Genomic DNA, 24,878 nt, shown 5'->3' on the forward strand with positions numbered 1-24,878 from the left:
GACACCTGGCTTGAGAGCAGTACATGTGAAAAGGATCTAGGAGTTTTGGTTGACCACAAACTTGACATGAGTCAGCAGTGTGATGCAGCAGCTAAAAAAGCCAATGCAATTCTGGGCTGCATCAATAGGAGTATAGCATCTAGATCAAGGGAAGTAATAGTACCACTGTATTCTGCTCTGGTCAGACCTCACCTGGAGTATTGTGTCCAGTTCTGGGCACCACAGTTCAAGAAGGATACTGATAAGCTGGAACGTGTCCAGAAGAGGGCAACCAAAATGGTCAAAGGCCTGGAAACGATGCCTTATGAGGAACGGCTTAGGGAGCTGGGTATGTTTAGCCTGGAGAAGAGAAGGTTAAGGGGTGATATGATAACCATGTTCAAATATATAAAAGGATGTCATATAAAGGAGGGAGAAAGGTTGTTTTCTGCTGCTCCAGAGAAGCGGACACGGAGCAACGGATTCAAACTACAAGAAAGAAAATTCCACCTAAACATTAGGAAGAACTTCCTGACAGTAAGAGCTGTTCGGCAGTGGAATTTGCTGCCAAGGAGTGTGGTGGAGTCTCCTTCTTTGGAGGTCTTTAAGCAGAGGCTTGACAGCCATCTGTCAGGAATGCTTTGATGGTGTTTCCTGCTTGGCAGGGGGTTGGACTGGATGGCCCTTGTGGTCTCTTCCAACTCTATGATTCTATGATTCTATGATTCTATGATTCTATGAGCACTGGTGGGCGGTAAGGAAATTTTACCATCAAGAAAGATGCATTAGTGGGTGGTAGGTATAAAAAGGTTGACTACCCTGTCCTAGACTTTCTCTGCATGTATTTTTACCTTTTCCACATGCACACTTTTGGGCTGTCCCATTGTCCTAGCCCCAATTTGAAGTATGTCTTTGACACTTGCTTTTCTGGCTTGTAATTAGGATTCTATTGTGGGTGCAGGAAGCTAATTAAGATGCCCTAGCATGAGCAAGATAGTTATCCTGATTGGGGAATATGAAACAGCAGCACAGTCATCTGTGGCTATCTCTCTGCTCTCTAGTGTAGGTATCTAATATTACCTTGCTGGCAGAATCAATACATGTGCTGCTTCATGCAAAACTAATATACTTGTCTCTGCAATTAGTTGATTTTCCAATTTGTTTTGTGCTGCAACAGACTTAACACAACCATCTCTTTGGAAACAATTGCTTTGTGTTACCTTGTTCCAGCCTTCCAGATAGTGATGGAACCCAACTTTCATCAGCCCTAACAAATGTGTCCAGGGAGTCAACATGATGTAGTGGTTATCAGAGATTCTTGGACAGAGCAGAATTCAAATATCACCTTGGTCATGAAGGTCACTAGGTGACATGGGCTTTAGTCACTGTGTCTCAGCTTAACCAACATCACAAGGTTGCTTTGTGGATAAAATGGGGAGAACCATGAGCACCACCATCTTGAAGTGCTTACAAGAACCCAAAAGACAATACCATATAGAGGGAGTTTGGAAATCATTTCGACCAGGGCTCCTTGACTCCCTGCTCTGCCTTCTGAGGTTGCAATTCATGCAGAATTTTTTTGTGAAACCACCTATCCCTGCCTCACATGTTGAAGTATTTGACCCGGATGAGATGACGATACCTTTCCCATGAGAAAACTCCCACACATTTTATAATGAGGGGGGAAATGAACTGACAAAGACAACTCAACCCATCTTTGCTGAAATATGTTGGCATTTTCATTTTTGGAATCAGCCAGGCAAATTGCCAACTAATTTCTGATAGCTGAACAGCACTTCTGTCTCTTAAGAAGTTGGATGGTGACCCCTGTATGTCAAATAAGTAGTTGGCATGGCAGAGTCTTAGTTGCATTTTTAACATAAAAACCCATTTAGAGATAGCAGCAGACATACAATAGCACATGGTCAAAATAAATTTTACATATGTCACAAGCTCATTTGCTCAGAACTACTCTTCTCCCTCTGCAACACCACCTCCCAACCCAAACCTACATCTTATACAACCATATTTTAGCATAAACCCAGCAGTTACAAAGCCTGTTGCTTCCCAACTGGTAAGAAATGCCTAATCAGCAGGACAGTCTTTCTGCAGGCAACCCTGGCTTTGTTTTAAAAAGGAGTGATGAAGCTAAGAAAACCCAGCCTATGTAGTTTCGGGATTTTCTACCCAGCTGCAAGACAAGACCCTGCTTGGTCAACAACATGAATCTCTGCAGAAGACTCAGCTGACCCCCCCCCCCCTGCCCCACTAGGTAATAGCTCTGGCATAGCAGCTCTTGTGGAAAGGGGGAGGTACTTCATAACAAGGTTAAATGATGTCACCTTTTTAATTGCCTTTACAGAGGGGGTGCAGTCCAGCTTGCTGCCCACATGTGTGCCACTCTTACACTACTAGAATTGTGTTATTGTCAGAGGATGCTGGGAAATTTGGACACTCAGCAGACCTCGGGGCGCTGGTATTTCCAAAATGCCATCTCTCCATCGTCGCTGCATGAAGCCAGCAGCCCAGGCTCCTTAGGGTTCCAGGCCACACAGTTCACGTCCTGGGAGTGAGCCCGGGCCATATGGGCAGTAAGGGTGAAAGTGGGCTGATGGGGGTCTGAGAGCAGCTCCTCCTCAAATACTCTGATGGCATCATCTCCACAAGCCGTGGCTAAAGCTCCCGTTAGCTGGCACCTGCAGAGGATGAAACGAAAAGAATGGACTATGGGCCTGAACATACCAGTGATCTGTGCAAAGGTCAGCTGCCCTATCACATGGAGTGATACAACCACAGAACAGCTTTACCACTTGACTGGAACAGACTGATTGGTCCCCAGAATGATTTGCAAGCTGCTACACAAGACTTCTCCTCTGCCGTGCATACTCACCATGCCACGTCGTAGATGGTTCTTGTGTGGAAGCCAGAAAGGGTGCAGATGCATTTCCAGGTAGGATCTGTCCCATTGCAGACCACACCTGCAACACACAAACAACTCCTTAGGTTGAGCCTGTCTGCTTTGCTTCATAGGCCAAAAGCTTCTTGCAAAGAGAGGCAACTTTAAGCTCCACAGACCCCACTAATACTTTTTCACTTCAGAAACTAAAGTGTAAGGAAGGAAGGGTCACCACTGGATGCAGAAGCTGTGAAGTTCCCCATTTACATCCTGCAGCAAGGAGATCCTGACACACTTAAGTCTAGTCTTTGGTCAGCACTTCAGCTTAGGTGCTAGAACCCTGGAACTGAACTTTTCAAACACCACTTAATTAGCTCTAGATTGCTCCAGCTTCCAGAGATTCTCATAACTGCACTTTCTCATGTGGTTGGGCAGAATAGGGTTCACTCTCCCCCCCCCACTACAGTTTTTACTCAACAAGGGTTCAGTGATAAGAGCTGAGACACTTGCCTTCCCTACCCAAACCCCCTTTTCAGATAACTGTTCCATGCTTCATTTCCACGATCACAAAGTTAAAGAAGATGAAAGAATACAAAATTGTGTGTGTGTCTGTATTCAGAGAATCTGCATGAAGAGGTAATATAGCACAGTGGCTAAGATTCTGAGCTGTAAATTTGAACATGAACACACACACACACACACACACACACACACACACACACACCCTACCTGTTCAAACATAACCTCTATCATGAACTCATTGAGTCTTAGGCAGGAATCAATGCTCTCTCAGCCCCAGGTCCCCCATATCTAATATAGGGGAAAATAATACTGACTTACTTCCCCACCAGCAGCAGCATTTTGTGTCCAAGGAGCATGCCTATTTCTCACTGGGCTGTCACCCTTAGGCTATTTTCCTAAGGATTTTTTGTACATCTGCAAACCTTAGTGCTTCTTCTTTGTGGATGGTGTAGCTTTGCATACTTCAGAACCAGCCCACAGAGAATGGCATTTACTATTGGCATGTGTGGTGGTGGTTGATTTTAGCTATGTAATATGGAACCTGTGGTCCCCTAAGCGTTGCTGGACTACAGCTCCCATCATCCTTGACCACTGGCTATGCTGACTGCTGTTAATGGAAGGCAGAGTCAAACAACATCCTTGACCAAATGAAAAAAACAGCAGTAGAAAGCCTAAGAGAGGCTGCACTTCTGCACTGCCACCAGTAACAGCTCTTCAGACCCTACAGAAGCCAGCAACAAAAACTTCAAATCTTAGCTACCATGGCCCTTGGGAAACTAGGCAGATCCAATTCTTTGAACAGATCCATTCTATCTTTGCAAATGCCACTGACCTTGCTCATTGCCCGGCTTATACTGGCGCCAAATGCGCACTGTCTTGTCATCACTGCAGGAGACGAGACGCTCCCCACTGTGGTCAAAGGCCAGGCTCCACACGGTAGACTCATGCCCTTCTAGGGTGGTAAAACACACCCAGTCGTCCTCTTCCTCCCGGTACAATTTCACAGTGTCATCATAACTTGCTGATGCCAATAGCTGGCAGTGGAAAGGAAAAATCACAAGTAAGTGTTGGAACAAAACACCTCTGGGCAGAACTGAGAGCAGGGTTGTTCAATGAGAGCATGGAGGGGAATGCAGAATGTTTAAGACATAAAACTCAGCTTCCTGATAATCCCAGAATTTATTTTAACGCCAAAAGCATGTTTACAGCACTTAGGGTATGGGTAGCCAGTGTTGTGCCTTCTCTTCTAGGACTCCCATGCCCATCAACCCCAGTCAAAACAGCCAGTGGTCATGGGTGATGAGAGTTGCAGCTGAGCAACATGGGGGGCACGCCACTTTGGCAATTCTTGTCCTAGGGCAACAAAGATATCAAGGATCCTGCTGGAGTTTCCAGGAGAAACAGATCCATAGAGAAGCAGCAACTTCCAAGAAACAGGAAAACAGACCTAAGCTGTGAAGATGACAAAGCCCCACTGCTGGTGCTGAAGAGCCCTTTGCCTGCATTCCCGCTTCAGAGTGGGTGAAGCAAACATAGCAAAAAAGAGAATCATGGGAATATAACGAGCACAGAACAAATCTAAACCGTGAAAGATCCCTGAAACGAGATAATTAATCAGGGATCTTCCACGGTTTAGATTTGTTCTGTGCTCGAAAGACCTACACTGGCTCCCAGTACGTTCCTGAGCACAATTCCAAGTGTTGGTGCTGACCTCTAAAGCCTTAAATGACCTTGGCCCAGTATACCTGAAGGAGCGTCTCCACCCCCATCATTCAGTCCGGACACTGAGGTCCAGCTCCGAGGGCCTCCTGGCAGTTCCCTCACTGCGAGAAGTGAGGTATCAGGGAAGCAAGCAGAGGGCCTTCTCGGTAGTGGCGCCTGCCCTGTGGAATGCCCTCCCATCAGATGTCAAGTAAATAAAGGTTGAATGCCAACCTCATTTGATCCTTTGCCCCAGGCAGCAAAATGTGCTGAGTCAGACCTTGGAAGGGCCGGTTCCTGAGGAGTCTTCTTCCCTCTGCCAGCCAGACCCTGAGTGGACAGGGCTCCTTGCACAAAGATCTCTCCCTAATCCACCCTGGGTTGGTGGGGATGACCATCTTCCCACTGTCTGATTTGGGAAACCCAAGGAGAGCTGCTGCTTTGTACTCATTACAATTCTCTGGATGAAGTTTTATGGATCAGCCATGTCATTCCTGAATTACTTCTAATGCCCATGTTGAAATGAATACTCCAGTCCACACACCCCATTAGCATCAGGAGGCTGCAGCAACTGAGTGCAAAAACTGCAACACAAGGGTATTGTTGCTCAGTTAGGAGGGCTATAAGGCTTCGATGGGAGGGGGCAGGAAGGACAGAAATACAGATGTTTACAGTTTATGACGGGGCTATAGAAATACTGCCCTGTTTGATAGGTCTCCAAGACACCACACCCCAAGGATACCAGCTGTCTGCCATACAGGAAGGGAACACTCACCTCTTGGTTGGGATGCCAGACAACATGCTTGACATCCTGTGTGTGGGAATTCAAGACACTCATGCACTCGTATTCATCCTCTTCGTCCACTGCAGCACAGAAGAGGGGGGATGTAGGGGAACAGTTCAAGAAACAAGGCACTTCTTAGCAGTGATTTCTGCATTGTAAGGGGTTTGACTAGATGACCCTTGGGGTCATCTCCAACTCTATAATTCTATGATTCCCTCCCATGTCTGTACTCCCAACCATCATGCATCAAGTATATTCACACACAGTGAAAATCCCAATTCCTTTGCCCCAGCTCCGTCCTCTCAAACACTTTTGTGGCTCTCACCTTCCCAAACCCAGACAGTTTTGTCTCGGCTGCAAGTGGCCAGAAGGCTGCCAGATGGTGCCCATGACACTGACTTCACCTCATTCTCATGGCCCTCCAGAGTGGCTGCGCACTGAAAAGAGAAAAGGGGTCCCGGGGATGTGAGAAGGGTAACCAGGAAGCTGTGTGAAAACCTGACAATGTGGCAGGATGATACACCTGAAAACACAACAAACATTCCCTATTGCTGGGGGTAGCAGAAATGGTGCCTTCCAGACAATGTTGGATTACAACTCCCAATGTCTATGAGCATTGGCCATGCAGGCTGGGGCTGACAGGAGCTTGTCCAGCAAGATCTGGAGGGTTTTGGCTATGTGTTATGAGTTTGCATGTGTGTATGTATTCAATTGTGACAGATTTTAATCAACTGAAAAGCATGAGATAAGCAGCAGCCGCAACAAAACCAAAAGACACCTCAAAATCCTCATGGTTCTTCTTCCAAATGCAGGTGGTAGCATCAAAACTGGCTGAAGCCAGGTAGTTCCCACAGGGAGACCAGGCCACCTTGCGGATAGTTCTCTGGTGTCCCTCACCCAGAACAGACTTGCACACCCAGGTATCACCTGCCAAGAGAGAAAGCCGATTAGGAACTGTGACACATCTCTGGGTCCACTGGAGAGTCGTCCTCCCTCCTCCTGGCACTGCAGAGGTCACTACATAAACCAAGTTAGAGAGGTGTTTACCTGGTTCAGCTTTACACTGGGATCAGATCCACCTAAACTAGCCAGAAAAATCAAGAGCTGCTGTTACCACCACCCGAGTTAAAAAGCATCATGGGGAAAGAGATCTAATGACGTCCTGCACACTCAACTCCCCCTTGGAACTAGCGCACACTTTTTCGTCATAGCTGTCTTAAGCGGGCCTAGGCATGGATATGGGATGACAGAAATTCCTGGCCAATGGCCAAGGGATAGGAGGTCCAAAGATCCCTGACACCTGTCTTTCATCTATAGGTGGGTCACACATCACAAGTCTTTCTCTACCCTCCCAGCATAAGATGCAGCATGGAACCCAGAGTGCAATGCTTCTCCCAATTGCATAATGAACACCCTTGACCAAGACTTGGTTGTCTGTTTCTCTCCCCCTACTTTCAAGGAATGAGAACAGGGAGAGCAATCTGAACCATGTCTACTCAGTCCCACTGAGTTCAAGTAAATTGTGTTAGGATTGCACTCCAAACTGGCAGACTAGCTCACCTTCTTTCCCCCATATTCGAATGCTACGGTCCCCACCACAGGAAGCTAAGAGACTCCCTGTAGGGTTCCAAGCGAGAAACCAGCATCGGGAATCTGGGTGTGCTGGGATGCGAGACAAAAGTGTCAAGGAATCCTTCATCATAACACCAAACAGTCCCCACAGAACCTATGAAGCAGCAAAGAATGAGACCAACAAAAAGGAAGAATGATTTTAGAACTTGCAATTCAGGCATCTCCTGAACAAGACTGCACAGCATTCTAACATATTGATTTGCAACTGCAGAATAAAGCCTTTATTTTATCAAGGTGTATAATGAAAATCCTCCAGGCATGCATCCCATATGCCTTTTGCATTATGCAAGTGTTTTAAAACTGTGATCTGCAACCTTCAGTCCAGTGGGTCACATCATGTCTTCATTCAATAGTGATATTTATTGTTATTGCTTCTTTTATTGCTTTATGATTTGAATTCTATGGAATATAAACGACAGTGCAATAGAAGAATCAATAAAAATGCAATTTAAAAGTATACAATATCTAGTACAGTGCATTACAATTGCTACAATGGGCAGAAAAATCATTAAAGTAGTCCACTAAGATCATCAGCAAGTTTCAAGTGGTCCTTGCGGGGAAGGGCAGAAAGTTTAGTAACTGGTACACTACAGAACTGTGTGTTCGCAGACAAGGGAAGAAATGTGACAAAAGTAGGTTTCCGTTTGACTCTGTGATCACAGGAGGACAAGGGCCACAAGCTTGTACAGCAATGGTTCTCCATTAGCTAAGTACTGAGGATCCCGTTTCCCAAAAGCCAAGCCTTTGAAATTGGTTGATATCTCTGTGGGAGTTTTTGTTATGTGAATGGCGCCACCATACCCTCCAACATGTCCCAATGCAAACTGGGATGCATGACCTGCGGGAGAGGAGGGCACCCCAAAATGAGATGTACCAGACAGTTGATGGGTATGTGCCACAGACTTCCTGGGTGGATTAGGTGGACCACCAGTTGGGAAGACTGCTGTAGAGGGTTAGTTTTATGTGGCTCTCAGAAGCTACATAATTTGAACTAAGGCCTGGTAAAACATTTGTTGAGAATGTCATTCAAAAGGAAAGGAAAAGTATAACATTTGTTGAGAATGTCATTCAAAAGGAAAGGAAAAGTATATTCAAATTGAAGAAGAAATATATCACACAATTCAACGTTAGATTTCTCTGGTTTGATTTAGTACGTAACCTGTTACAGGTATCTATAATTCCTGTATTACAGGAGACTGGAGTAGGTGATAATCAGGGTCACTCCTAACTCTACAATTTTATGAGTTGTGCAGTACCTAAGAACATGCCAGAAATAAACCCCAATTCCTATTGCATTATTTATTAATTTCCAAAATAGACTTCTAAGCAGACCATTAGATGCTGTCAACATTTATAGAATCAAGCCACTGCAGAGGGTGGGATGGGGGCCCAAGAAAAATACACACTTCAAGCTACATCCAAAACCACAGCGAAAAAAGATTTGTATGTGTGTTTGTGTGTGAACCTTGCTGGCTTACAGTGAGAGTCTGGCTATTTCCCAAAGCGCTCAGCCAGTGTTTCCAGGGAGCCAGCCACAAAGCAGGGCATCAGATCAGGACCAACAACCAAACCTTACTGATCACTCCCTGCATCACCTGCTTCCACAGCCTCTGTACACAACAGTTCATTCACATCTATCACCTATATGCAGCTCTATCTATCTATCTATCTATCTATCCACCCATCCCTAGGTTGCACTTCTCTTTCTTGGCCAAAGCAAGGCTCAACTTAGTACAGTATAGCATCTCACTTCCTACAGCAGCTAACTCCAGGTGCCTCTGAGAGCAGCGGCTCTTCTCTTTTATTTTACTCCTGCAGTTTGCTATGCAAAGGTATTCTGCCTCTGGACAAGGACGTTCTATCAGCTGCATGTCTTGGGCATAAAAGAAAAGAGATAAATGGTAGCTGGATGAGAGAGCCAGAGCGGGGTAGCGGAGTGTCGGGCTAGGACCTAGGAGACCGGGCTCCAACACTTCCCCCTCCTTTGCCATGACGCCCACGGCGTGTGACTTTGGGCTAGCCTACCTCTCAGGGTTGTTGCGGGAATTAGAGGAGGAGGGAGAGAAGAACCATGTACCTTCAGCTCCGGCAAACCCTCCCTCAGCAGCCCGGAGGAAGCCACCCAGCTCCGTTGCCTCCTACCAGCCTCTGCGCTTCCTCCCCAGTTCCCACAGGGGACCTCTAGGCGCAGGCGCCGCTCCTGCCACAGCGCCCCCTAGAGCCCACTCCCTCGCCGTGAGTTCCGCCCCCCTCCGGAGCGGAAGTGAAGACCCCACGCGGAAACTACGGTTCCCAGCATGCTTTGCGAGAGTCAGTGTGCGGCGAGAAAGGGATGTGTGTGTGTACTGGAAGGAAAGATGGACTGCATCTCTTTACTCAGTTCTTGAACTGGCCGTACTGCAATTTTCAAAGGAACAAAGTTGTTTTATTTATTTATTTTACTTCACCCCTTGGCGTAAAAAGAATAAACCCTCAAAGTGGTTTACCAAAAGATAAAGACAAGAAACAGTCAAGAAAAACAACAACAATACAGGGCTGAGAAATGCTGACGTGAATTTTAATCTGACTTTTCCTACGTTTTAGAAGGCGCCCGCCCCTTCTCCCGCCCATAGCGCCGTGACGTCGTGCGCGCGGCCGGCCGGAAGCGGAAGTCGCCGGCGGCTGTTGTTTGGTGGCAGCGGGGGGGTCGGGCTCGGAAGAGGAGGAGGAGGAGGAAGGCGCCGGCCCCCGCTGAGTGCCGCGGCCTTGGAAGCGGTTGGCGGAGAAAGGCGAGGCCCGACGGGGCTCAGCGCCCGGGAAAGGAGCCGAGCGGTGAGTTGGGGAGTCCGACCGGTCAGGTCAGGGCGGCGCCCCTTTGTGTCACCGAGGGGCCCCCTGGGGTGGGAGGATCAGAGGGAGAGCGCCCTCTCTCGGAGGCCCCCGAGCGAATGAGGAAATGGGGGCCGGGGGCCGGGGAAGGGCTTCTCCCTGAGGAAGTGGCTCTGGCCCAGGTGTGGGTGGAACGTGGATCGGTTTCCACTGCTCCCCGGGAGGGTAGCCAGTACAGTGGCCTGGATTTCCGGCTTCCGATGTGTTTTGATAATGACAACAAAATCACGCCGCCTCTTTGCTACTCACTGAAATGGGCGGGTGAGCCCCGAGTGGATGTTTTCCTTACGTTAAAAAATACTGTATGCCCGAGTTGAGTTCTACTACCCAAAACAAATCCCTGGCCGGAGGATTCCTTAGTTCTGGGGGTTTCAGTCAATGCTAGTCCTGCTCAAGAGTAGACCCACTGAAATCAGAGGGCACGAGGAACTCAAGCTCATTGATTTCCACGGGCCTAGCGCTGGCAACAACCCTTTAGCACCTGGCTCCGGGTGGTGAGTCTTGGGGTTCTAAGGAAAAATAAATGAGATTCCACAAGACTGAAGCCTGCCAGCTGTGCCCTAGTCTGTGAAAGCTTCCTCTGTAACAAACTTGTTAAGCTTTTCAGGTACTTTTCGTTGTTTAGAGAGTGAGCAGTTTAAGAAAGGTGAGAGCAGGGTTGTTTCCATGTTATGTGTACTTGAAGTATGTTTACCTTGCTCCTCAGCAAAATACAAGTTCCTGCGAGAAGGTTATAATGCTCATTAAGATTATCTCTGCTCTCGGGATTACAATTTAAAAGACAACACAAAAGGGAAGGGGATTGGGAGGGAGCAGTGGGGGCAAACCAAACTAAAAAAGGCATCTTTTTTCTTCTTTTGGCTGGTGAAAGAAACCTATCCCTGGGCATGTACAGGGTTCCTTATGTCAAATGAGAGGATAAACAGAGGAAGTTAAAGCAGAAAGAATACATAGTTATTTATGTTATTTTGACTTGGTTACCATTTAATCAGGTAAATGTCTAATATTATTAAGTAAACTGAATGGTTTCTGTGGAATCTGTTAAATGGACTCAGCTGCTTGAGCTGTGATGGTTTGAATGATGATTTCCCTTCATTCTTCATTCCAAAATACTTAGATGTATGGAAATGTCTAATATCCTCTGACATCACACAGCTTGAATGGCTCTTGTGTGATGCATTCAGTGGACTTGGAATAATTAAACGAACAACACAGTGTGGCTATGTCAAAGGCACTAATTGTTCTGCTTAAAAGTTATGTGTGTGTATGTGTAGATAAACAAAGGTGCCATTTTGACAAAAGTACAAGACCTTTGTCTCTCAGCTCTTTTATACACCATGTTTGATTATCTCCAGCCAGCTGAAATCTACACAGTTTTTTGAAAGTGTTCAGTGGGATAACATGCAAGATATGTATTGGCTTGGTGGAGCATCCTTGGAACACTTAACTGGCTTCACTGTTGTTTAGAAACAATTTAGTTGGTTGAGGTGCTAGATATGCATATCAAAGGCACAAATCCATTTACCTAAAAATAAAGAAATGCTATGGGGGGGGGCTACCACTACTCCTAATTTCAAGCCATACAGTCATACATCCTTACAGGAATGTCTAATATCCATGACCAACTCATTGGTTTTACAAATGCTGAATAGGCTGTTGCCATTTGATGGGTTGATTTGGTTTGCTAGCATTGCTGTACGAGATATAAAATGGGAGCATCAGTAAGTGCTCTTAAAAACACTGCTTTTGTGCAATTTAATATTGGAACATAATGAGTCTATTATTCATGATAGTACTTGTAGTTTTTATGAAGTTCTTTTATTAAAAGGACTCATTAGCAAAAATTTTGCCACCTTTCTGAACTCTGGCCCTAATCTCCTTTGGCCTGAGAATTACAGTAATGATCCCTTCTTAAACCCAGGTACCTTGGCATTGTGTGTTTGGGAGGTGCAGGGAAACTGCTGTATTTCATCTGCTTAACCATGGGAATCACCACAGAAATCAGCGAGTCTGCTCACTTGTACCAAAAAAGGAAGAAATGTTGGTCAGACTTGGTCACCTTGAGGCAGCCCTTAACTTTCCACAGGTGAGAGGGTATTTACAAGGCTTGATCTGTTTGTCTTTTCCAGGTTCTTCTGAGTGCAGAAGAGACACTTCATCTGGTGCTCTGTTCTGCCTGCAGCCTTCTGTGAGTCTGCTCCCCCTGACTGGTGCCCAAAATCATTGGCCACTCACCCATTCCAGAAGATCCCAAGGGCGTCTCTCCATAGTGTGTCTCGTTGGACTTATTTGGCCTAATCTCAGAAAGAGGATCCATGTACACCCCAAGTGGCTCGGTGTTGCCCAGTGGGCGCAGGCGGAGAGGCCAGGATGGGAGTGCCTTGCCAAAGCAGCCAGAAAGGAGCTTGGCTTCTGCATTGCCTGGTGCCCTCTCAATAACTGCCCTGTGTACTGCACTAGCAGAGCCTGCTTGGCTACGGATTCATGGGGGCACTTGTTCTCGCCAAGAGCTGGGAGTTGCTGATGTGCTAGGATATGTAGACCCGGAATTACTTAAAGGTGAGAGTGAATTGTGTATAGTGTGCATTCTTTAAACAGAAATTGAGGTAGGTTAATTCACACAGTAGCTGTTCGGTGTAACCTTGTGCTCACCAAGGTGAATTTTGTGTGTGTGGTTCCTGGTGTCATATAATCAACTGCCTGTAGAGGAGTTGATTCTTGTTTCCTGATTCTTGTTTCCTGGTATTACATATTTACCAACCCAGAAGTTATGAAGGGATAGGTCCTTGTGGCAATGAAACTTGCTGCCCCACCTACCCCTACAGTTTCTGCATTTTTGTTTGCATGTTTACTCAGATGTAAATCCCAATGTTAGAGGAGTTTACTTACAGCTAAACAGTGTAGAACTAAGTGCTGTCAAAAGGATACTTTGTATCAACTTTGTTATAATGGTATTTTAAATGTTCAGTCTTTTTGGGCACTAATCTTGTCAAAATTTAACTGCCAATGTTCCATTCATTGCAGTGGGATAAAGTTATTGCATAACATTTATATGCCACTTGATTGTAAATACAAACAAACCTCAGAGTGGTTTACAAAAGTTAGACATGGGCTTAAATCATAAACCTGTTATTTAAGCTCTGGCTGGCTCTTGCAACATACATCCCATGCAATTTCATATTCCCAGCTTTGGCTATGTTTATGATGCAGAACAGATCATAACTGACAAGAAGCTTGTCACTACTAAAAAGAATGCACACTGCAACTTCTTGCGGGTTCAAAAAACTTGTTTCTTCAATAATTCCTTTTCCTCCCTCTTACCACCTGCAGTGACCTTTCCCTCCCTTGTAACTTAATGTGATGCTTCTGTTCTGGAGAGGGCAAGGTCAGACCACGCATTAAGCATATAAGAAGAAACCTAACTGAGTTTGCAGTCATTGCCAGTAACCAAACAATTAAGATAGGGTTTTTTTTACAACTCTGTGTGTGGTTAACGTTCAACCCAACAATTGGCTGTGTCCCAACAGCTCTCTTCTAACAGGCAAAGTAGCTCCCTACTGTTAAAATAGGTGCCTTTGAGGATTATAAAGTACCTTGGTTTGTTATCTTTGATGCTCCTGTTCTACCACTGCCAAAGCAATTTATTTCATTTACTAACACTGCCTACTATGCCTGAAATTTCCAGAACACCCACAGGGCCAGGCAACCTCTTTGCTACCAATGGCATCTACCATGCAATCATAGATGGTGGGTTGGAGGCACATGTAGCCTGTGGGTCAGGCGTCCCTTCCACCCCTCTCTCACCCACACCATCAGTGGTGAGGAGATGCCATCATGCACCTTTCTGCCTCCCAGCTGATTAGCACAGGAAATAGCTGAGCTCTGTATCTCAGCTAGTCTGGCTAATTAGTTGGGCAACAGCAGGCATAGGCAAACTCGGCCCTCCAAATGTTTTCGGACTTGATCTCCCATCATCCCTAGCTAACAGGACCAGTGGTCAGGGATGATGGGAGTTGTAGTCCCAAAACATCTGGAGGACCGAGTTTGCCTATGCCTGGGCAACAGGGATGTGGGGAATCAGTGGGAGGAGGACCCTGATGCATGAGGGCTTGCCTATATGTCCGCCTCCGCTTGCGTCCATTTCACCCAATGTCCACGGCAAACCTGGAAGTAACCAGCGGGTTTGCCGCCGTTCACACATGCGCAGAAGCGGGCAGTTGCCACCTGCGCACAACAGCGCCTCTCCCAGTGACTCGTTTCGACATCTGGATAGACCTCCAGAACGGATTATGGTCGCAGGTAGAGGTTCCACTGTATATTGTACCACCTGTCTTCTTTCCATAACCTCCATGAAACCCAAGGTTTCCATGATGCCTGTTACTTAAATCCTTCTCATGCCCAACTGAAATGAAGCCTTTGTGTGAATAATTGCAGTGACTATTATTCATCCCTTGTAGAGTATGCCCCTCTCCCTTCTCCCCTCCCTTTGTCTATGCCACTCTCAGTGTTTAGACTGTAAGCCAGGGGTCCCCAAACTAAGGCCCGGGGGCTGGATGCGGCCCGCACGAGCCAATTGTGCGGCCCCCAATGACCCCCCCCACCCACTCTTACCGGCACGCCGCAGTGCGGTTGCCCACCTCCAGGTCGGCGCAGCACCAGAAATAGCTTGTGCGCATGCACACAAGCTATTTCTGGCGCGGCGCCGACCTGGAAGTACACCAGAAATGACATCTGCGCATGCGCAGAAGCCATTTCTGGCGGCGTATGGGAGCGCGTTCCCCCGCCCTCCGGCCCGCTGCGCGTTTGGCGCCGGAGGAACCGGCCCGAAGCCTGGTAAGTTTGGGGATCCCTGAGCGCTTTGGATCTGGGCTGGTTTGTTTGCTTTTTTGTTTCAGTTGCTTTGCGGTAAAGGTAAAAGGGTAAAGGTAAAGGACTGCTCGACGGTTAAGTCCAGTCAAAGGTGACAATTGGGTGTGGCGTTCATCTCGCTTCAGGCCGAGGGAGGCGGTGTTTGTCCACAGACAGCTTTCCGGGTCATGTGGCCAGCATGACTAAACCGCTTCTGGCGCAACGGGAGTGGACACTGTGACAGGTTCCAGAACACATGGAAACGTTGCTTCGGTACCTATTTATCTACTAGCATTGGTGTGTTTTCGAACTGCTAGGTTGGCAGAAGCTGGGACAGAGCAACAGGAGCTCACCACCGCCATGCAGATTTGAACCTCCGATCTTCCAACAGGCAAACCCAAGAGGCCCAGTGGTTTAGACCACAGCACCACCCATGTCTGTACCTTTTACCTTTTTACCTTTGATACTTTGCAGTGCACTATGAACTAGCAGTGGAGCATGTTCCCATGGCGCTCTGGAGCACTCGGGAAGGGCGGAATGATCCTAAACTTCACTCTGGATCGAAGAGCACATGGCTGTTGCATCCTTTTGACCCACCCTCCCCAAGGGCAAAAGGAGTCCACTGTGTCAGGCGTCACTGGTGGCCAGAGCGCCATGGAAGTGCTCTTTACAAAGCTGCTTGGGGAGGGCGCATGAGAAGGACATAACAGCCGTTCACTGAGGCTGGGGCCTTCTCATGCTGCCCTCACAAAGCCACGCAGGGCCCCCTCCCCCAAACTGCCCCCCCCCACTATGTCCCAGCTATAGTTCTCTTAATGGGAGCAAAAGGAATTGGATTTCCTATTCAAATGAGGCTGATTCATTCTGGTATCGCTGTTACTGTGGTGTTTTAGCTTTATACATCAGGTTCCAAGTAAATATGCCTTTGGTATTAGGTTATGTGGCTGCTGCACTAGATGCAAATGAATTGATCTGAAACAAAGGACAGTATATCTTACTAAACTGTTTTTTTATGGTGCCCATTGTCATGGAGAAGCTGCCATAAAACAGCCTGTTGTCTTGGGAGGTTCTGCATCTAACAGATGCAGGTAGTTTCTGGGCTCCTTTAGAAACCTCAGAATCCCTGTTTCATTTTTCTAAAATAAATTGTTTCTAGTTCTATGCAGAAAGGATGGAAAATGTGAGGAACTTAATTTTTTTTAATTTATATTTTAATTTTTTTTAATAAAATTGAAATAACTACACTTCTCAGGACTTTTCAGTTTTCACATTTAAGAAGAGAAAGCACTGTGTGTTCAGTTTTAAAGACCCCTACAAAGAGGCCTGCAAAAGCAACTAGTCCATGAAAATTCCTCCTTACCTGCCCTCCCACACATTTGTCTTTTTTGTTAGATTTGTAGCTTTAAAGAAAAAGGAATCAGCTCTTTCCCAGTTGACAAACGCTCCCTTCCCATATCACCTGGAGATGACCCTTGCTGCCCAGACAAGTAGTTAGTTAAAAGCCCAATATAAGCTAGAATGAATCTGCGTGATTATCCTTTCGGGAGCAATAGAAGGCTCTTGTTTGGACAAGCAGGCACTGCAAGTGACCAAAAGATTATTTTAAGATGTGTGGGACTTAGGCCAGAATCCAGGGTATGGTAATCCCGCAACTTGCACTCACTTTGCTTACATGAACATAACACCATGTGGGTGGGGAGAAATAAATAAACAGAGTGCACTCAATTCTCTCCTCTCCATGTATTTTCACTCACTGACCCACCCATGTACCTAGCGGGTTTCCCTTGCATACCAGGCTCTTCAAAGATCACAGGAGTGCCCTGAGAGCTTCCCAGGGCCTTTCTGTAACTGTCTCAGAGCCCCTTGTGGTAGCGGGATAGTTCAGGGATTCCCAACTTTGGATGATTTTGCCTTGGCGCACATACCCCCAGAACCATAAGTAGCTGGCCTACTGTACTGTGAAATGAGTTTCAGAGCCCAGGAGGCTTTTTGTTTACTTCTAAACAGCAGCTCCCTTCTTCCCACTCCATGCAGTATGGCAAACATGAGTTGGAATGAGTGTTAAATGATGGCATTGGGGGAGAATGTCAGTTTTCCAGACAGTTCAGTCAAGAATTCAACATGGCTACCACAACCTGTTCAAGCCTAAGTAACACACAGCACCCTCCTGCCTCCTAACCTAGCTATATTTTGGATCAAGTTATTTGTTTTGGGTATTCCCTTCCCATGCTTTAGGGAGCCTGTAGCAATCTTGTAAGCTTCAAAAGGAAACAAGAAAAACCATTGTTAAACTTATAGAAAATGTCCTTGAGGAAATAGAATATACAAGGCTTGTGGACTGAAGTAAGCCCTTTTGTGGGTCACAATGGCTGAAATATTAGATGATTAACATTATCAAATCAATGCAAGCTAGAAAGAAGTTCCCAACCATGGGGGAAGCTGAAAAAAACCTGAGAAAGACATCCTGCTGGAATCCAATTAGAAGCAGTCTATGATGGAATATTGCAACAAACCTATAATAGAGTAACTCTGCTTGCGCCAATGGCAAATAAAGTGATTTTAGAGCAGCAAGTCCCCCAAGTTCATTTTATTTGCTATTAATGTAGCCGATCCAAAATTTGCAAGCTTTCTGTAAATTTCTGTAGTGCATCTCTTGTCACTGGATTCTCTGAAAATGAATTTTATTTAAAGCAAGAAAGCACATCTGTGATCCTCAAGGTTGTGGACTATAGCTTGAAAAGTGCATTGTGTATTTTGTGAAGGCTTTTATAAATGAGTGGATGATATCCCAGCACTTTTATTTCTGTAAAATGTGCTCTATTTCTGATGGTATAGTGCAAAATGTGCTCTCACATAACCAATGTGCTACTTGTAAAGTGATTGGATATTAAAAGTGCTATATAATAGTCTTTCCCACAAAACCCTGGGAGGTTGGGCACAATTCCCATTTCAAACAAAGGGGACTGATATGTCAGTACTGTAATGTGTTCAAGGAAAAAGCTGTCTCGTTTATCAAATATGTGCTGGACTACGCAGCCATGAAATAAGACCAGATAAGGCTTGTTTGTCCTTTGTTTTGTGGTGGTAGCCATTAAAAGAAATCATCGCAGAGTAGAACTACGGTAATACTGCTTCCACAATTAAACTTTCCCTTCTTTTCCCCGTGACTACCTTCACTACTCCAAATCTGCTCCAAAGGGTTGAGGGAAGCATCAGCGCTGATTTAGGGGGCGGGAAATGGAGTGCGAGGGCAAATTATGTTCCATGAGCAGAAGTTATTTAGCTTGTGCAGTGACTTTTGGCAATAACCCTAGGTGAGTCTGGAAGAGAGAAATTCCTTTTTATGCACAGAATAAAAGGTTTCTCTTTGTTTAATGTCCACACCAGGCTACAATATTTTCACATCTGTGCTCTTATGACAGAGGTGTCAAGCAGTTTGATCAGCATGGCACATAGAACTTGATGCCAGCAATATTATAATACTTCATTAAAATGGTGACAACTTTTATTTTTGTCTTCAGCGTGTCATTAGCAGTTCATCTTCAGCTAACAAATATAAAACTGCTCTAAGCTGTATGGACTAGAACAGCCTCACTTCTGCCTAACCCATCATAGATGCAGAATTTATATTGTGTAGATAATGTGGAAATAATGCCAAGTACCATGTAAATCCTGGCACAGGTACAAACTAATATGTTTAATTCTCAGAACACTCCAGGAAGCAGCTGGTCTTAGGAACAGTAAATTACATGTGTGAAATCTAACTTTGAATTCTCCCTCCTGCCCCCCACAGGCTACTGCATGAACCCCCAGACAGTTTTGTTGCTTCGGGTTATTGCTGCCTTCTGCTTCTTGGGAATCATATGCAGCCTTTCAGCTTTCTTGTTGGATGTGTTTGGACCAAAGCACCCTGCACTGAAGATCACACGACGTTACGCATTTGCCCACATCCTCACAGGTAATGTTAAAGGGGATTAATCTGCTTCGTTTATTGTGTTGGGGACCTGAAGCTTATGCTTGCAAGTCATGGTTCAAAAAGGTGTTGCCCATGTGGTTGGTTCATCGTCTACTCATGGCCTCTGCAATTTCTCCAGACCCATGTGGCTGCTAAATTGTATTCTTGGTTGGTTCCTTTGGAGTGCCACCTCTCTCCTTATCCATACCCTCCTTTTCTATGAACCTCTTGCCTTTTAACCAAACCAAAACATAATTTCATCTGCACATTCTCCCTCTGCTACCCATTCCTATGTCAAGAAGAATACACAGGGATGCAAGATGGCTTTAACAGATTGGAGAATGGGCCAAAACTAACAAAATGAATTTCAGTAGGGACAAAGGTTCTGCATTTGGGCAAGAATAACCAGCTGCACAATTATAGGTTAGGGGACACTTGGATTGTCAGTAGTACATGTGATAAGGATCTAGGGGTCTTAGTAGACCACAAGCTTAACATGCGTCAGCCATGAGATGCAGAAAAAAGGCGCTAATGCTATTCTAGGCTGCATCAGTGGAAGTATAGTGTCCAGCTCAAGGGAAGTAATAGTACCACTATACTGTATTCTGTCATCAGACCACACCTGGAGTACTGTGTCTGGTTCTAGGCACCATAATTTAAGAAGCATGTTGATAATATCTAAAGGGGTGTCCAATGGAAGATGGAGCAAGCTTGTTTTCTCCCGCTCCAGAGGGCAGGACCTGAACCAATGGCTTCAAGTTACAAAAAAGGAGATTCCGACTAAACACCTGGAAGAACTTTCTGACAGTAAGAGCTGTTCAAAAGTGGACCAGACTCCCCCCAGAAGGCAGTGGACTCTCCTTTGGAGGTTTTTAAGCTGAGGTTGGATAGCCACCTCTTATAGATGCTTTAGCTGAGATTCCTGCATTACAGGGGGTTGGACTAGATGACTCTTGGGGTTCCTTCCAACTCTACAATTCTGTGATTCCTGTGACCTGCTTTCTGCTTATATTACTCTATACAGTGGTATGTACATTGAAGACTATATAACTAGTAATAAAAATATTAAAGCAGTTGTAGCAATAAAATACCTTGTTTTGCCTTCTTTCTGCATGGGCACCTTGAATTCTTTGGTTTGGGACTTAGGAATTTTGCACAGAAAAATCACAGGTGTTGTGCATGCATTACTTAGGCCAGGGCTGGGCAGACCTTTTGTCATCCTTTTGTCTTCCCTGAAGTTGTTCTTCAAACCTCACTAACTGGGCAAAGCTCCATTGATGTCCTCTGAGGTCAGGCAAGAGGGTGGGGCTGAGAAATGGGAACATGCTCAGCCATGGTGTAACCTGCTATATGGCTTGCATCTTTAAATCTCCATGTCTGTGCATAGAAACAAGAATATGCACACCCACAAATTCAAATTAGTCAAATGTAAATGTGTTACCATTCTGATAAATGACTTCTAGGATTATGTGCCACATTACCCATATCCACAAGCTTTTAAGAAGTGGCATTAGAGCCAAACGAATTCCACTGAGCAATGCTTGTGATAAAAATACCTAAATATAGAATCTGGGGAACAGTTTCTAATTCTTTTCTCTTGCTTCTGCCCTCAGTGCTGCAGTGTGCCACCGTGATCGGGTTTTGTTACTGGGCCTCGGAGCTCATTCTTGCGCAGCAGCAGCAGCACAAAAAGTACCATGGCTCTCAAGTGTATGTTACCTTTGCCGTTAGCTTTTACCTGGTGGCTGGAGCTGGTGGGGCCTCCATCCTTGCCACAGCTGCCAACCTACTGCGCCATTACCCAACTGAAGAGGAAGAGCAGGCATTGGAGCTTCTCTCCGAGATGGAAGAGAATGAACCTTATCCAGCAGAATACGAAGTGATCAACCAGTTCCAGCCACCTCCAGCATATACACCATAATGCTACCACTGAACGACCGGGCTGTGGGAAAGAAGGCTTTCTTTTAGCCCAGCTGCAGATCCTAACTGCACACAATCACTTGGGACTGCATTCCCTTGTCTGGAGCCACTCACTGGTGCTTTTCTTTCCCAGGTGGCTCACTCACTTTTATGACCTCCCAGCCGGGAAGGAGAACTCACTTTGAAGCTGCAGACTGAAGCTTTGCTCATGCTGTGACTTCCAAAGCAGCCCTATGGGTGATTTTTCTTTCCCAGCCCCTTGCGTTTCATACAGCAAGTGACTCAAAAAACTGACTGGTGTGACCCAGCTATAGGTTTGTGCTTTTTTGTGACTCAACAGACTTGACCCAGGCAGTCCAGCTACTTGCACTCACTTGGGTGTCCTGTACAGAGAGGCAAAGCACAGCTACTCCAGGAGAGGTCTTGCCTTGTATGTGAAAGAGATGGCATGTGCAAGCTTGACTTAAGTGTTTGAGAAGGGGGGGGTCCACAGTTTTTTTTGCATTGTGATAAGATCTTTCACACTAGTATGCACACTTGTGGTAGTCAGTTCAGCAGTCCTGCACTGTTCATCCACCCGCACTCAGAGGCGCTGCCTCTTTGGGGGCAATGTGACTCTCACTGATATTCACACCTGGGGGCAAAGATGTTCTTCATTTAGCACATCAAAAGGTGGGAATCCTTCTCTATGCACTGGTTTGTGGGGAGGTGACACATTTGGGTTGATTCATGTTCTCTCTGAAAGGCATGGTAAGCTTGCTGCCACCATTGCTTCCTCTCCCACATTCTGCCTCATGCTACTTAAGAGAAACATTTTGCACTTTATTTGCTGTTCTCATATCCCCCATTCCTCTATAGGCATTGGGAAGGGTGGGGGGGGGGAGGATCAACAAAACTTGGCAGAGCCAGTTCCAGGATATTGCCACTACTAAATATCTCCTGGATGGACTGGGCTACCTTTTGAAGTAAAGGAACAGCACCTTTAAAAGGGTTATCATTCCAGTTGGCACTGGTGTGTGCGTGTGTGTGTTTGTGTTGGCACATGTGTACATACCTATGTGCACACTCATGTCCCAGTTTTTAAGAGATAGTATTGGCACCTATTCATTTATCACAAGACTATATGCAAAATCTGATCCTAGGCTTGATTTTAATTTTTTAATCTGTTTTAATTGAAACTATATTTACTTCTGGTTTTTAAGCTCTCTAACCCAAAAGGCAATTCTTCCAACTTAAGCCACTGTTTCACAGAGAGGCAGAGATATTCCTGATAGTTTCAGGCAGCGATGCAAGATGGTGCATGATGCTCTGTGTAATGACGGACTTCCCCTTTTTCTTTGTGTATTGTAGTGCTTTGAACTAAAATAGCTTTGAATAAGCCAGGAACTTGACCTACTCACTGCAGCTCTTTTTTGATGACTAGGTGGGATGTTATGTTGAACTGAAAAGATGAGGGGGGTGGATGAAAGAGATGCCTGTTTCAGTTTAAAATAAAAATAAGGGGATGGCACTTTGGAGAACTAAAAGCAAGACCTGCTTTAACTTAGGAAGACAGAGATTCAACAGTGAAACTTCCATGAAACAGGTTGCCATTCAGGATATGCTGAAGCTATATCCTGAGGGCACTCCTGTCTTTCAGATGTCTGTCTGATTTCAGTCTACTAGTTTCTCTGTCTAGAACTGGTTCATGCAGAAGTAATGTGCAGTGTAGCTGAGATTTTCCTGCTACTAGTAGTGACTCCTTTGCGTTATCCTAATCGCTTGAAAACTGGGGCTTTAATTGGATTCTGATGAGGTGCTTCCCTCTCTGTGTCCTCCAAAAGAGAGAGAAACGGGACTAAATTGTAGAATTTGAAAGAAATCTGTCTGTAAAAAGCAGTTTGTAGGAGATTAGACCAAGAGTGGTTTTCATTCAGCTCCAGTTCAATGAGTGACGAATGTGCCACTGGTGCATTCTCATTTTGTGTTCTCTTGTTATTGCTCACTGTCTTTACCAGAGGAGGGCCTTCCACATGTCAACAGAGCTGACTCCATAGCTCCTTTTGTATGTGGTGTGAGCAGAGGCTGTCCCTCCCCCCTCTCTCCTCCCCTTCCCCACTGCTGCATATGAGAAAATAGTTTGGCTGTAAATAGGATGCATAATTTTACTATCTCCACCTAATCTCTAATCTTTGGCTATCGAAGAGATCAATGTTTGGTCTCGGGAATATTTTGCTGGTCACTCTTGCAGTCTTCTCATTTTCTGGCCCTGAGAAGGGAAAGCAACACTGGCGACACTCCATGTGCCAAAGGGAGTTTGACTTATCTCCAGTATGGAGGTGGCTCCATTCAGCTTGTTTCCAGAGGGGACTTGACCAAAACTGGTTTCCATGTGTACTTGGTTACTGTGATCATTTTTAGACCTTGAACAACATTCATGAAGCACTGCTGATTAAATCCATCTGTAAAATCCTGAATACCCTTTTCTACCAAAAATAAAATAAGGATGTAAATAGTCTTTTGTTGGGTGTTTATACTATGGCTGAGAGAAATTACCACATAACTGGGCAATCTTGTTCACCCACACACCATTAGAAAGCATTAACCAAACCTGCCTATTGTTTGCTTGTGTATAAGCTGTCTGTCAGTCACCAAAGATGCCTTGCATGTGCATCTTAAAAAGCTTTTTTTTACTTTGCTGTTAAAACCATTATGCTACTGTCCTTTAAGTGTGAATTGTTCCTTAGCCAACTTGTCAACTTGTCTTGAACTTGTTTGCTTCTAAGGCTAATGCATGACAAGGAATTAGAATTTCTACTCTCTCTTATCTATGAAGGCTAGTGATATATGTAGGGGTCTTGCATCACTACTGGAGGGCACTTGGATCTCTGGAGGAAGGCAGTTTTAAACCTGTGGAACTACATGTGAAAACACCAATATACACACTACCAAGAGAATGTGTAGCATGCAGAGATAGACAGATAATCACAAAACAAAGGTGTTTGCTATTAGGGACATAAAATCTAAAGCTGACATGGAAAGGATGGGGATAGAAGTGGTCCTGAATTTGCAAAGACAAGAATGAAATACTTTGTTACAGAGTAGACAGCTCTTGTGGATTTTCTTGCTCGAAGATATGGGTGCCTGTGGCTTTGTAAAATGTACATGTTTTCAGAGCAAATACTGCTTTCTTTGTTCTCTGAACATCTAAGCCCCAGAGAGGATGGCAGCATCTCACATCCTAAGTATTTTAGATTTGTTTGTTCTCACACTACCACCCCCAATTGACCTAATTGTAAAATACTGTACTAGGTATGGCAACTTTACCCAATGGAAATTCAAAGACAAATGTTCTGCAGGGTGGCATCTATGTAAACTTTTTAAAAAAGTGATTACCTTCTGCATTTTAAGCAACTGATCACATTTGGGTTCGAATATGCATCTTTATAAGAGAATGTGGGTGCTGCCAATAGTTCAAATCCATGCAATGGGGTGAGCTCACGTTGCTTTATCCCAGCTCCTGCCAACCTAGCAGTTCAAAAGCATACCAGCATGAGTAAATAGGTACTGCCTTCACGGGAAGGTAAAAGGCATTTCTATGCATTTTGGCACTTGTCACAGTGCCCCATGTGCCAGAAGTGGCTTAGTCATGTTGGCCACATGACCTGGAAAAACTCTGTGGACAAATGCCAGCTCCCTCGGCCTGAAAACGGAGATGAGCGCTGCACGCTAGTCAAATCTGACTGGTCTTATGTGTCCTGGGTTCTTTTACCTTACCTTTACAAATATGTGGT

General features: G+C 45.4%; 2 protein-coding genes across 4 annotated transcripts; one reads left to right on the plus strand and one right to left on the minus strand.

Annotated features, from left to right (window-relative positions):
• Positions 1–1,834: 1,834 nt before the first annotated feature.
• Positions 1,835–9,703, minus strand: CIAO1 (cytosolic iron-sulfur assembly component 1). Of its 2 annotated transcripts, none has more exons than XM_035117827.2 (8): positions 9,592–9,703; positions 7,443–7,608; positions 6,661–6,809; positions 6,208–6,319; positions 5,874–5,962; positions 4,230–4,431; positions 2,870–2,957; positions 1,835–2,675 (listed from the first exon to the last, which is right to left on the minus strand). In XM_035117827.2, the coding sequence occupies exons 2-8, from the start codon at positions 7,582–7,584 to the stop codon at positions 2,435–2,437; spliced, it is 1,023 nt and encodes a 340-aa protein (XP_034973718.1). In that variant the 5' UTR covers positions 7,585–7,608; positions 9,592–9,703; the 3' UTR covers positions 1,835–2,434. The 2 variants fall into 2 exon arrangements, with proteins under 2 accessions (XP_034973718.1, XP_034973719.1); XM_035117828.2 differs by having other exon boundaries at positions 9,540–9,694.
• A 162-nt stretch (positions 9,704–9,865) lies between these two features.
• TMEM127 (transmembrane protein 127) lies at positions 9,866–23,599 on the plus strand. 2 transcript variants are annotated; one of them, XM_035117826.2, is made up of 4 exons: positions 9,866–10,325; positions 12,512–12,941; positions 19,024–19,188; positions 20,799–23,599. In XM_035117826.2, exons 2-4 carry the CDS (start codon positions 12,698–12,700, stop codon positions 21,104–21,106), a joined length of 717 nt encoding a protein of 238 aa, XP_034973717.1. In that variant the 5' UTR covers positions 9,866–10,325; positions 12,512–12,697; the 3' UTR covers positions 21,107–23,599. The 2 variants fall into 2 exon arrangements, with proteins under 2 accessions (XP_034973717.1, XP_060132386.1); XM_060276403.1 differs by lacking the exon at positions 9,866–10,325 and adding an exon at positions 15,548–15,665 and having other exon boundaries at positions 12,807–12,941.
• The last annotated feature ends 1,279 nt before the right edge of the window (positions 23,600–24,878 follow it).

Source organism: Zootoca vivipara, chromosome 6 (assembly GCF_963506605.1).
Source record: "Zootoca vivipara chromosome 6, rZooViv1.1, whole genome shotgun sequence".
In the NCBI taxonomy this organism is placed as follows: domain Eukaryota; kingdom Metazoa; phylum Chordata; class Lepidosauria; order Squamata; family Lacertidae; genus Zootoca; species Zootoca vivipara.